Raw genomic sequence first — 12,157 nt, forward strand, 5'->3', positions numbered from 1 at the left:
TTTTTTCCTGTTCTGTAATGAAAGCTATCTCCATGGAAAACACCGCCCCCAAACTCTTAAACAGAGGTCATCTCTAACCCCAACTGTCATTCACTGTGCTACTAAACCAACCCCCCCATCAATGAATTAAACCAGTGCGGGCTTGGCATGGGCTTATTTCTTTTAGCTTAAGATTCATGAGAAGAAAGCTTCTTGTGTGGCCCAGTGAACTTACACACACACATTTCTGTTTAACACACTAGTATCTACTCATGTTTGTACACACCACTGATGTTTCTCATCATCACTGCTGTGTGTGGCAGTCTTTGGAGCCTGTCATGTCCTTCTCTGTTTTTCTTCTCACTCTTTCTTTCTGCATTCTGGCTGCATTTTGGGGAAAAAGTGCACCGTAAAATGATGAGCTGTAGCCAAGCAATTACCACAATGTGGGTCATATTCCTGTGTGTTTACATGGGCGAAGAGTTTCTCCCTGAGCTTATCTGATGAAAGTTTTTGAAAATTTGAACTATTTCACATGCACTTAAAACACATTTTTAAGTGCAAACGAGAATGTGCCCTGAAATCTAGCGTTGAAAGGAGGGCAGAACTCTTTGGATGAGTCTGATGCTCACATGCTTTGAGAAGCTGAATGGAACAAAGCAGTGGAATTTTAATAGACTGTGTTTCCATTTCATTCATCTCATGGAAAATGAAGTTGAATTGTCCTCTGCAAAATAGTGCCACATAAGGAATATGACTGTTAGAGATCTTCACTCCCTCTGTGGTGTCACATCACCACACTTGAGTGATTTAAATGGACTTTATTTTAGATAGATAAAGTTATTGGAGTCAAACTATGACCCATTACTCCTTTTGTATTTACAGAAATAATTTGTTTTCATTTAATCTTTCCCTCTCATCTCTGTCTCTTTCAGGTGAAGTGTTTGAGGAGGGAACTGATTGAGGTGGAGGAGAGCAGGGACTCTGGCCGTAAGGATCTGATGGAGGCCCACTGAGAGCTAAGGGGGTGTTTGCAGGACAGGGACACTCAGCGGTTTGAGGGTTTGAAACTGAAGAGAGGTTTGGGAGATGTTGTGAGAGAGAAAGAGGCCATCCAGGCTTCTTATAATGGACTCCGAACAGCTGTGAAGAGAGCAGAGTTTGAAAACAACAGGTTTAGCATACTACACATTTTTGAAATGTTGATATCTTTTGTATTACATACCTGTTTCCTGTTAGCTTGGCTAGCAGAATATAACATCATATGATCATTTATTGTTGTTTTTTTTGGTGGTAATAAAAATTATTTAATCTAAAACATTAGTTTCAAAAAGAGGTTCTCTGTATGGTAGCCTAAATATCAGCAATTCCCTGTAAGGCCCAGTTTCTTTATGGAACAAGAAATTAGCATCGTTAAAAAAATATTAATCTTCCTCTGTTTTAGTTCTTTTTTTATCAGTTTGAGGCGAGTGGGAGAAGAAAAGGATCAGAGGCTGACAGTGTTAGTGGAATGTAAATCCTCCCTCCAGCAGGAGTTGCTAAAGCTGAGAACCAACCATGCGTGAACTTGAGAAATCTCGCTTGCAGGCACGCAGATAAGTGCAGGAACCTGCGCAGACAGGTCAGGGCCCAAGAAATCAAAGGTTTTTCTTTTATAATCAGTGCCTTGACATTATTTAAAAAAATCAGCATGTCATAATTTTTCAGGTTAAATTGTTTTTAGTTTAGCCATTTACACATATACAATGGAACAAAATGTTGTATTACCAGGTCTGCAGTGCATCCTCATCCTCATCAAGTTTTGTATACATTGCAAACATTTTTGTAAAATAAAAAAGCGTGTCTCTGAGCAGGTGAAGACATTACAGGGTCAGTGCACTCAACAAGGGCAAGAGTTGAGTGACATGCAGGCCACACTGAACCATGAAGAGCACAGAGAGGAGGAAATGAGAAAGGAGACCTTTACTCTCAGACAAAGGGTACTGGAAAGCGATGCTGGCAGAGAAGCAACTCTGAAGGAGGTACAACACAAACACTGGCATAAATATAGAATCCACACTCACATGCAGTAACACACTTAAACTGTTGGAACTGGTCTGTCTGTTAAAAGGCTGCAGGTTTGCAGCGGCATGTAGCAGAACTGGAAGAAGCACAGTGCCAGGAGAAAGAGGTGCAGCAACAATGGCATGATAATCTTCAGGAGAGCCAAGTGAAGCAGTGTGTGGAGGTTGCTCGCTTGGAGTGGGCACTGCAGGAGGCCCAGGCCCAGCTCAAGGAGCTTGGGCTGAAGGTGAGTCTAGCAGAGGCCCGGGCCCAGGGGCTGGAAGAGCAGCTGGGACAGAATGAAGCCATATGGAGAAATCTTGAGCACAGGTTGAATGTTCTCAGTTCTACCCTAAGACGTACACTTGGAAGCGGACGTGGAAGACAGTCGCCCGCACCATGGAGAACTCGATCTGGGGAACAGACGGAGTCACTCACCATGGAGAACTCGATCACCTGTGAAAGGTAATGCATTCTCAGTCCAATAATGAATTGGGTCTCTGTAGCAAAGGTCAAGAAGAAGATCACCACTCTTATATTACAAAGGATTCTTTTCTTAATATCTAAAGGTTATTTAACAATGTGCTGCTAAAACTTACATGGTGTTCTAAGTTACTTGTGAGAAGAATTAAATAAAACCTTCTGTGTATACCCTCAGGTGAAATTATGTCAGATGAACCTGGGGTGAGTGGATTGCCGGTGTGTTCTCTGTCCCCCTCCCGCAGAGAGGAAGGAGAATTGGATTTGGACTCAGTTCACATGTTGCTGCGTAGCTTCCAGCAAGAGCTCAGGGACACAGAGAGAGAGCGGGTACCTGACACCTCTAAATTGCCACAAAGGACACAAAGGCATCATAAAAGCAGTCCACCCAGCTATACTATAATTATGCTAGACTTCTCTTTCAGTGAGCTGTTAACTGCTATGACTGAATTACTCTATTAGAACTGAGTAGAAACAAATCAGTCTGATTTGTGAATAAATTATTCAGTTTGTTTTTGTGAGCTGGATCCAACTTAAAAGAATGATTTGTTTACTGATTCAGCAATGCTGCTTTTTTATGAACTCCTATTAACATACCAAGGAGAGCCAGGGTGGACGTCAAGATTTTCAGTGAATAATGACTTAAACTTTGGTCTTTTCTTCACAAAAATCTCACATAAACTTTTTTTTTGGCCTGCATTTATGATACTTCTGTGTCCATTATTGTAACTGCATAGAAGAATAACTAGTACATTCTTCAGAGTTTCTCCTTTTGTGTTCCATTTTAAAAAATCTCACATAAACTTGGAACAACATATTTGAATGAACTATTCCTAAGCTTAAACATAAAACTTAACACACAGTATACACTTCCCCTTCTCATAAAAACCCAAGATTTGCAGGATTTGACCTTAGCAATGTTTTTGTTTTGAACATGACCATTTATGCCATGGGCAAAACTATAGTGAGGGACACACGAATGGAGGATACGAAACAACACAAGGTGTATCAATAACCATAAGAACAAAAAGAACATAAACAACCTTCTCTTTGTCTTTCTCTTGTGACTGTAGGATGAGGCACAAGCACAAGATGAGGCGGTTCAGCGTGGGGAGTTACAGAATAGGATTATGAGTGAAGAGCTGGAACTGCATAGAAGAATAACTAGTACATTCTTCAGAGTTTCTCCTTTTGTGTAGGTTAACACTCATATATTCTACACTAACACAAAGATAGTTTGCAGAGTTCAGTGCAGGAGTGATCAGCAACTTTTCAGGACAGAAGTTAAACACTGTTTTAAAAGATGTATGCATTATCATTACACATGTTTGGGGAAAAAAGTTTTTTACTCCACTATGAAAACACTGAATGGGATTTTTACTTCTGGAATCCAAGCGATGCACCAACTCTCTCACACAGCACCACAGTCAGATATAACGAGTAGGAATTATCAAGTGTTCACTGCCACTCCACAATAAAAATCTTTGATGAGTTGCATATACTGTTGTATTCAGGAGAAGCTGGAGTGCTACCAGACCTCTGAGGAAAGTCTAGAAGTTGAGCTTCGCCATATGAAGGAGACCTGTGAGGCCACGGAAGCTCGAGCTGCCAGGCTGGAACTCACACGCTGGGGGTTGGGGGGAGAGCTGCAGCATGCCCAGCTCTGAGCCACAGAGATGGAGTCGGAGGTCAGCTCACTGCAGGAACGCCTTAACAAACTCCGCAGAGAACTGAGAGACAGTGAAAAACGTGCTTCCCTCCTGAAGGTGTGTGTAGCTTTGTGCTGTGTCTAAAAGGATATCAGTCATGTTTGAGCAATATAATGCAGCACTGTTGTTCCATTGTAGGTTGAGGGTGAGAGGTTGGCAACTGCCTTGGCACACACAGAACTGCAGGAGAGCCAGTTGAGGGAGCAACTGCAGGCCATGGCTGCATCCCTGACTGAAAGCAATGCTGCTGCAGGAACAGCACAGGATCAGGCTGCTCAGCTGCAGCAAGTTCTCACAGCCAGCGAACATGACTGGAAGATGCTGCAGGTCAGTTTTGGTTTTATAGTGTGCATACGTTTGCAGTTTGATAACTGCCTTACAAGTCTGACCATATACAAGCAATACCCTAGCACCAAAAGTCCTACAACAGCAAGACAGAAGACAAGCTTGAACAACTCAACTTGATGTAACTTAAGATAACATTATTAAGCAAATTCTCTTTTGAGGCTTTATTAAAAAGACCATAAATCATTTTTCTTCACCGTGAACTCACAAACAACCTTATTAAGTTCATTGTGGTTCAGCCACAATCTGTTTTGATCTCAATTCACCTCAGTTCATGTACAGCTTTAATTGAAACCCTACAGATCATCTTACTACCATTGCCACAATGTGAAGTGATTTATGCTGTGGTTGCATAACGTTTACAGATTTGATTATATATATATATATATATATATATATATATATATATATATATATATATATATATATATATATTTATTTACCTTTGCTGTCTCCTGTTCCCTGAAAGTGCTGGATGACGGTGCATTAAAACGCAGGACTGAACTCCCTTAAAACGCAGGACTGAACTGAATTAATTTTCTCCAGCTCCTCTGGAGGGCTTTTAAGGCTTAGTATGAGTCTGTTTTAAAAATGCTGTACAAACAAAAACACTGCACCCTCAGAGTAATTCTTTTTCAGTTTGCTTGAGACCTGCCAGCTCTTGCCAATAAAAAGTGATCCAGAGGAGAAAATGAAAGAAAGAGTGGTTAGAAAGATAAGAACACAGGACACTGGTAGTAGTGAGGAGAAGAACAGGCTCCTCATTAAAACTGTATGTGGGTGTGTGATTATGCATGTGTGGAGTGATGCCTGTTCATACTTGTATGTGTGTGTATATGTGCACAGGAAAGGTTGGATAAGACATGGGAGGCTCTGACTTAAACAGTAGGAAGCAAAATCATGGGTTGAGTGAGAGACTACAGATCCTGCAGAGAAGCCAGGAAGAGTCTGAACTCAGGGTCTCTGAACTGGATAAACAGAAACGAGGCCTTCAGGAGGTTATGCACACACACATACTCTTAAAATTTACACAATGTTTTGAAGGGTTAGTTTGCCTAAAATAAAAATTCTGTTATCATTTACTCACCCTCATTTTGTTCCAAACCCATAAGACCAGCATTTGTTCATCTTAACTTGAATATCTGTGTGGGTGTGTATATGGTTTTGTGTGTACAGTTTATTTATATATAAAACTTGTTAATATAATTTGGTCTGTGGAGGCAAAAGCAATAAACATATACATTCTTAATTTCAAGCAAACTTTTTTTTGCATTTTGTCACCATTGTGCGCCCCTTTTCCTCTGTCTCTCAGTAGAACCATTTCTGTGCCTGAAAAAAAACACAAAATTAAAAATAACATAGAACCAAATGTGTCAGTTGAACGAAATTCAATTCAATTCTCACACAGCATCGTACCTTAACCAAATACAAACACACTTAGTGTTATCTCTTCCTTGTTAAGCTGAGGAAACCATGGTGATCTACACCAGTTGTGGTCTGGACAGTCATGTAGACGGTGTCTATTCTACATCTCCTTTAATTCATTAGGCTGTGAGACAAAGGCAACAAGCTGACCAGGAGGTTCAGCTATGCACTCTTGCAGGAAGAAAAGGATCAGCTTCAGGAGCAGGTGGCTACCCTGCAGACCACTGCACTTCGGCTGCAGGGAGCGAAAGCTGAGCTGGAGAGGACACTGCTCCATCCGGAAATTGATCATTCATCCAGGGTGCTTCTCTGCCTGCTGCCTAAGATCACTGGGATAGACTCCCTGAGGCTGTACAGACAAGCAGTTTTAAAAAAGGATAGATGGATTACAGAAAAAAATATTGTATTACACTAATAATAATGTATTAATGCTAATTAATGTATTAATGCTAGATTAAGCTTTGTGTTAATGTCATTTTCTGAATAAAATGTAATTGGTTATTGGTCCCAAGTAAACAAACAAGTCAAGTCAATTTTCCAGTTCTTTTTGTATTTGTATTGGATTCGCCTGTGACAGGATGTTGTTATGTGTTGTCTCTGCAGTCACAGATCTCTATCTTGGAGCAGACTCACTCCCAGAGGCTCCTGGAAGTGATGGCTCGCCACAGACAAGAGCTGGACCTGGAGACAGAGTGGATGAAGGACTCCCAGCAACAGGCTGAGAGAGCACTGGAGGCCCAAGAGAAAGCTCACTGCGAGAGGGTCCACTGCTTGGAGGAACAGGTTTGAGAAAGCTATAAAAAATGTGATGTATTGTAATAGTGACATCTACATCACATTCAACAGCTAGAAGCCTTTAATAAATACTTGACTGCTTTGCAATAACTGCTGTGTGTTTCTCAGGTTTGCACACTGAAAAAACAGTTGAAGCAGGAGATGAAGAGGAGGCAAGCATATATGAAGCAGATGTTAAGATTGGGGCTCTAAAAACCGAAATGACTTGGGAATTCAGCCCACGGTGACCAACTGACAGCTTTTTGTTCCCAAACATGTTTGTAGTCTCTCAAAGGCTTATAACCAATGAAACAGGGCCTGTGCTAACATGAATGGACTTATGCATACTGAGAAGGTAACACACATATATTTCACACACACACTTTAGATTTAAAAACATACAAAATCACTGATCTCAGGGAGAACTGTTGGACTGCATTTGCACAAATACTTTAAGTAATCCTGATCCATGCCATAAGAACCCAGTAACAACAAACAAAGAGATTACTGTTTCACCAAATGCTTCTCAATTGCCAAATTGTGTTAAGGATTTGTGCAGCAAACTGTTGAAACAGACCATAAATCTACCTAAAGCTTATCCTTGTTCATCTTAGAGCATTAAGCACAATCTCAATTCTGCATCACACACACTTTTAAACATCTGTACCTACCTTAAATATTTCACCCTAGGTCCCCTAAACTGTTTAGCAAACCACATAATTATTCTCTATTTCTTTTTTATAACATGTTATTCTGTAGCTGACATGATTGATGACATGACTGAAATGATGATCATTATTTAATCACACAACCATTAAGAGAATAAGATCATCTTGTTTCAGTAAGTACCAATAAGCTAAATTACCGCTAGAGTGAATCAGGACAGAAAATGAGTCATATGTCTTATCTACAAATGTTGTTTCATATTAATGCTTCTATATGGTGTTTCTCTTATTATGGGTGTTAAAACAATTTCTAATTCATAATCACTACTGTGTTACAGGTTATTCCATGTAATAACTATTAGAAAACTAGTATTTTTTATGAGTCAATAAAACCATACAAACAAGAAAAATAACAATGAGATTGATTTTTGTGGTCTAAAGAATTGCTGTCAGCTGGCTTTGGTGTATTTTGGATAATTGCTGTAGTTTATGATGATGTGTGCAAATAAGCTATAATTACCTATAAAAGAATCTTCTGTGATGTTCTCCTTCCAAGATTTGATTCCCGCCACTAATGACCCCCTGGTTAAAAAGAATCTCATTTTATTTTAAAAAAGTTGTTTCAGGCAAATTTCAATTATTTGAAATCTTGCCTTGTATGATTAATTTAGGGGGAAATTGGTTTTCAGAGAGTAATAAATCTTTCAGTAAATCTCTAGTCATAACCAAAGGGCTTTTGTATATTTTCCTCCTTTTGAACAGACATCTTGTGTACAATATACAAAGAATGCACTATGTATGCATCATAAGACATCCCAACTCTTACACTGCCATGTGGTAGTGTGTACCACACTGAGACATGTTCCTATGGGGAAGGGTATTTCTCAGCAAAAGTTGAGAGCAGAGGAGAGTGCCCTGTCAGAGTCTCTTTAAAGCAGCCCTTTGATTACCATAGCTCCACCCAGTGCTTATCCAGTTACTGGTCTCTTCTCAGCTATTGGAAGAGAGTTCCTAATCATGCAAGGTAGTGAATCCCTGGGGTGGGGGGGTGGGTCTGGGTCTGAAAGAACTCCTTTGGCAGGCAGAATAGAGGTTTTATTGAGGATATTTCTAAACTAACCATCAGGGACCAAGTCACTGGATTGTAAAAAAAAAATCACTCTGCTCCCTCTCCTTTCTCTCTCTCACTCTGTTCATTTCAGTGAGCGGCACAGAGCACAGCAGCTCTTGAGCACCCAGCAGCACACAGAATGCAAGGAATCTACCCCCTTGTTATAGACCAACAGCCCAAGTACCAGGGCTGAGAAAAGATCTGAGAAGGGAAGGGTGGAATTAGAAACCAAAAAAGGAAACTTTACAGAAACAAGGAGAAGAAAGACAAGGAGGATCATTAGTTGAGCATTTGGCACTGGGGTTTAAAGTTGTCTCTGAGTGTCCTGGATCTTAGTCCTCTCCTCTCCATCCCTGTGCAGACAAGGTCATGGGGTGGCTGAGGAGACTGGTGCTCTCCATGTGCATGCTTCTCATTTTGCTTCATGGTGTGGAGCCGGCTGTACCCCTGCAGGATTTCTACCCATTTGGCCTGGATGAGGGTGACTCTCAGACCATCGAGCAAGATGATGGGGGTTCAGGACTGTTAGCAATCTCTGTGGCTTTCCCTTTCTTCGGAGAACGGCACATGGGACTCTATGTGAGTATAGACTGTATGTTTGAAAGTGTGAGTCTTGTGCAGGAGAATCAGGTATTTCATTCAGTAGCTTAATTGGTTTGTGTATGTGTCTTTGAGGGAAACAGAGCCAGGTCTTACGGCTTGAGATTGGATAATGAACCTCCACACCACAGGTTTAACATGTCACATATGGCCACACAGTGACTGAACTACTGAAAGTTTTTTAGTGAAGAGATGCCAGTCTATATTGCTGCTGCAACACAACTGCTTAAACTATGGCATGAGAGAGTGATGGGGAGAAATGAAATGAGAAGGATGACTGTCACGAGGAGAACCAGTTATAGAAAATGAGTGTGGTGAGTTCTCTGACAGGTCTCGGTGCTTTGATCATAGCTGCGTCCTGCTTTTGGTTGGGTGAGTGGGGCTTTGATCTGTGTCTTGTACACTTCTCAACCTCAGTGCAGAGGAAGCTCCTTCCTCATAAATCGACACCATCTGTTTTGATGCAGCATCCTAGTCATATTATTTCCCAAAATATGCTGTTCCATCCAGGGCACCCATCTTTACTACCAACTTTCCATCCCCAACACCCTGCCCAGCCTGGCTGAGGTACCATGGCAACAGAGGCTAGGTTTCCAGACTGGGCTACAAGCAAATGGATGAATGAGATCACAATCCCAATGCAGCAGACGACTGACAGAGCAGACATGCCACACAACCAGTCTCTCTCTCAGCCACTACATGTCATTCAAACAGCTGTGCTCTTACAAATTTGAGGTGCAGTATTGTGTTTCCTATTTTAAAGTCATGAAGTCACATAGATGTTCTGGCAAATGCAGCTTGCTTTAATAGTACATGGTTGTCTACAGAACTTGTGATGCATCTGCTCATTACCCTCAGTGGTATCTCATATCTCAGAGCACAATGTAAATATTAATGTGAACTGTAGACAAGATAAGTCCTGCAGTGGATAGCAGTGAAGATCTAAAATTAGATTAGCTCAATGTGATAGAGCAGAAGACGACTGAAGGTACAGTTATGGGTGGTAACTACAGAAAGGGTGCACCGAGTACAAACTGGGAGGAAACTGCAGGTCGATCAGAGTAATATTTTGCAAGTCACTGGTGCATTGAGGCATGCGACAGCATTTAAACTGCAGTCATAATTTCTGTATTGCATTCAAGCTGCTTGAATCAAAATCAATTACACTTCAGCTTTATTGTACGCTATAGCCATATGTTGATCTCTTCCACAAGGGAGCTGCTGTTGAACAGGTGAGATTTTGGAGAGTACACAAGGGCAGATCCCCATGGATAATTTCTTCCGGGAGGGCATTCCAAGCCTTCAAGCCTTGAAAAAAACAGAAAAGCTCTTGAACCAAACAATTTGAGGTGGTTCTTGAGAGATGTCTCAGGTTATTACTGTAGGAGCTTCCCTAAAAGGAAAAGAAGGATCAGTACCGCCTGCTATTGCATGTTTAACTTTCTGACCTACTCTTTCTGTCCACCTCCAGTCATCTTTCTTACTTTTTCTCATTCACGGCCTCTTCACGATAATTTGAATACCATTTATAATATTATAACTAATTCAAAAATACGCAGCTCTGCCTCAGCTTCAAGCATGACTTTCAAGCATGGTACTTTTTATTGTGAAAACAGGGAGTTGTTCACTTCTATGCCAATAAATACATGCCAGTGCCAGTATGCCAGTGGCAGAATATATGCCAGAATTTTATTTTTGGGGTGGGCCTGGGCAAAAGTGAGTGGGTACTAGGCTAACTAACGGATGGATTTGTGGTGTAGCGCAAATCCAAGGCCCCGAACCACGAACTCAAGGGTGGGTGGGAGCTGGTTCATCGCAATATTGTAAATATTTGTTTTTAACCAGGAAGGTGAGCCAATGGATATCACACATGCAACGTGCAAAGTTATGCGGTGAACCTCTTAATCTCAGTCGATTCACTAGAAAGTGAATGTAAAAACTGACGACGCTTTCAGCATCTGACGCTGCATTAACGGTGCATATTCTCTCAGAGACGACGAGAGACGAATCTCCCGGTGCATTCCAAATGGTATATATCGCCCTCCGAAGGGCACTTCGGAGTGAAAACAATCGTGGCCGACATAATAAAGGGTCGTTCAAAAACTGAAGTGCTCAAAACTGGCCACTTCAAAGGGCCCTTCAGAATGTAGGATTTCGGACTCCCATGATCCTTTGTGCAGATTCTTTGCATGACAACGGCGCCTCCGTGTTGGCATGTGAAGATGACGCAGAAGGGCACTTTAAGAAACAGTTGTTTGGTCCTCTACACCCTTCGACCCTTCGAAGCTCTCACTCCAGAGGGTAAACCCTTTGAAGGGAGTCGGTGCATGAAATAAAATGTTTTCATTGATGATTGCTGTGTTATTAATTTTAATTATAGACCTATAATTCATTGTAACAAACCTTTTTTGAAAGCCCTTTTAAAAAACATTTTCAATGAGGAGTAAGCTAGCCTAATCTTCATTATCCTCGCAGCATGTTAGTTATGTGGTAATGCTATGAAATTATTGTGGGGCAAATTAATTGTAATATCAATTTAATAATAAACGAAACTTAATAATATTAATAGGCCTAATAATCAGAAGAATGTAACAGGCTTACATTAATTGAAAATGCCAAATTAGATGTAACTAAAGCGTATAAAATTATTTTATTCAGAAATGTTGTTTGTGATTTTTTTTCTTATTTGTTCATTTGGTATTTACATTAATAGGCCTACAAATTAGGAAACAGGTGCAGTTAATCGTCAGCGTTAGTCACAAAATTTATATAGGCCTTTAAAAAAATAGGTTAATCTTTGTGAGGACGACTGGCAACAGCTGGTTTTAAATTCTTTACACACCGCACACCAAATAACTTTGAACACCAACTGCTGGTTTTAAAGTCTTTAGACACTTCATAGCGAACGACTTATTAAAAACCGATTACGACTTCACAGAATGAACGGTGTGTGCGCTTGGAACTAAATGTCTTACCGTTACTTGCGGACTGATGGACGGGCTTTTTCCCTCGTCAGTGCGAGTTTT

General features: G+C 40.8%; 1 protein-coding gene and 1 pseudogene across 1 annotated transcript in view; both read left to right on the forward strand.

Moving 5' to 3' along the window:
* LOC109061296 overlaps positions 1 to 8,365 on the forward strand; it is a 49,493-nt pseudogene extending 41,128 nt beyond the window's left edge.
* Positions 8,366 to 8,514: 149 nt separating this feature from the next.
* LOC109069102 (sushi, nidogen and EGF-like domain-containing protein 1) overlaps positions 8,515 to 12,157 on the forward strand; it is a 32,612-nt gene continuing 28,969 nt past the window's right edge. The window contains 1 exon segment of the mRNA XM_042758231.1: positions 8,515 to 9,110. Coding sequence (XP_042614165.1) covers positions 8,901 to 9,110 — 210 coding nt within the window. The 5' untranslated portion in view covers positions 8,515 to 8,900.

Source organism: Cyprinus carpio, chromosome A6 (assembly GCF_018340385.1).
Source record: "Cyprinus carpio isolate SPL01 chromosome A6, ASM1834038v1, whole genome shotgun sequence".
NCBI classification, from domain to species: domain Eukaryota; kingdom Metazoa; phylum Chordata; class Actinopteri; order Cypriniformes; family Cyprinidae; genus Cyprinus; species Cyprinus carpio.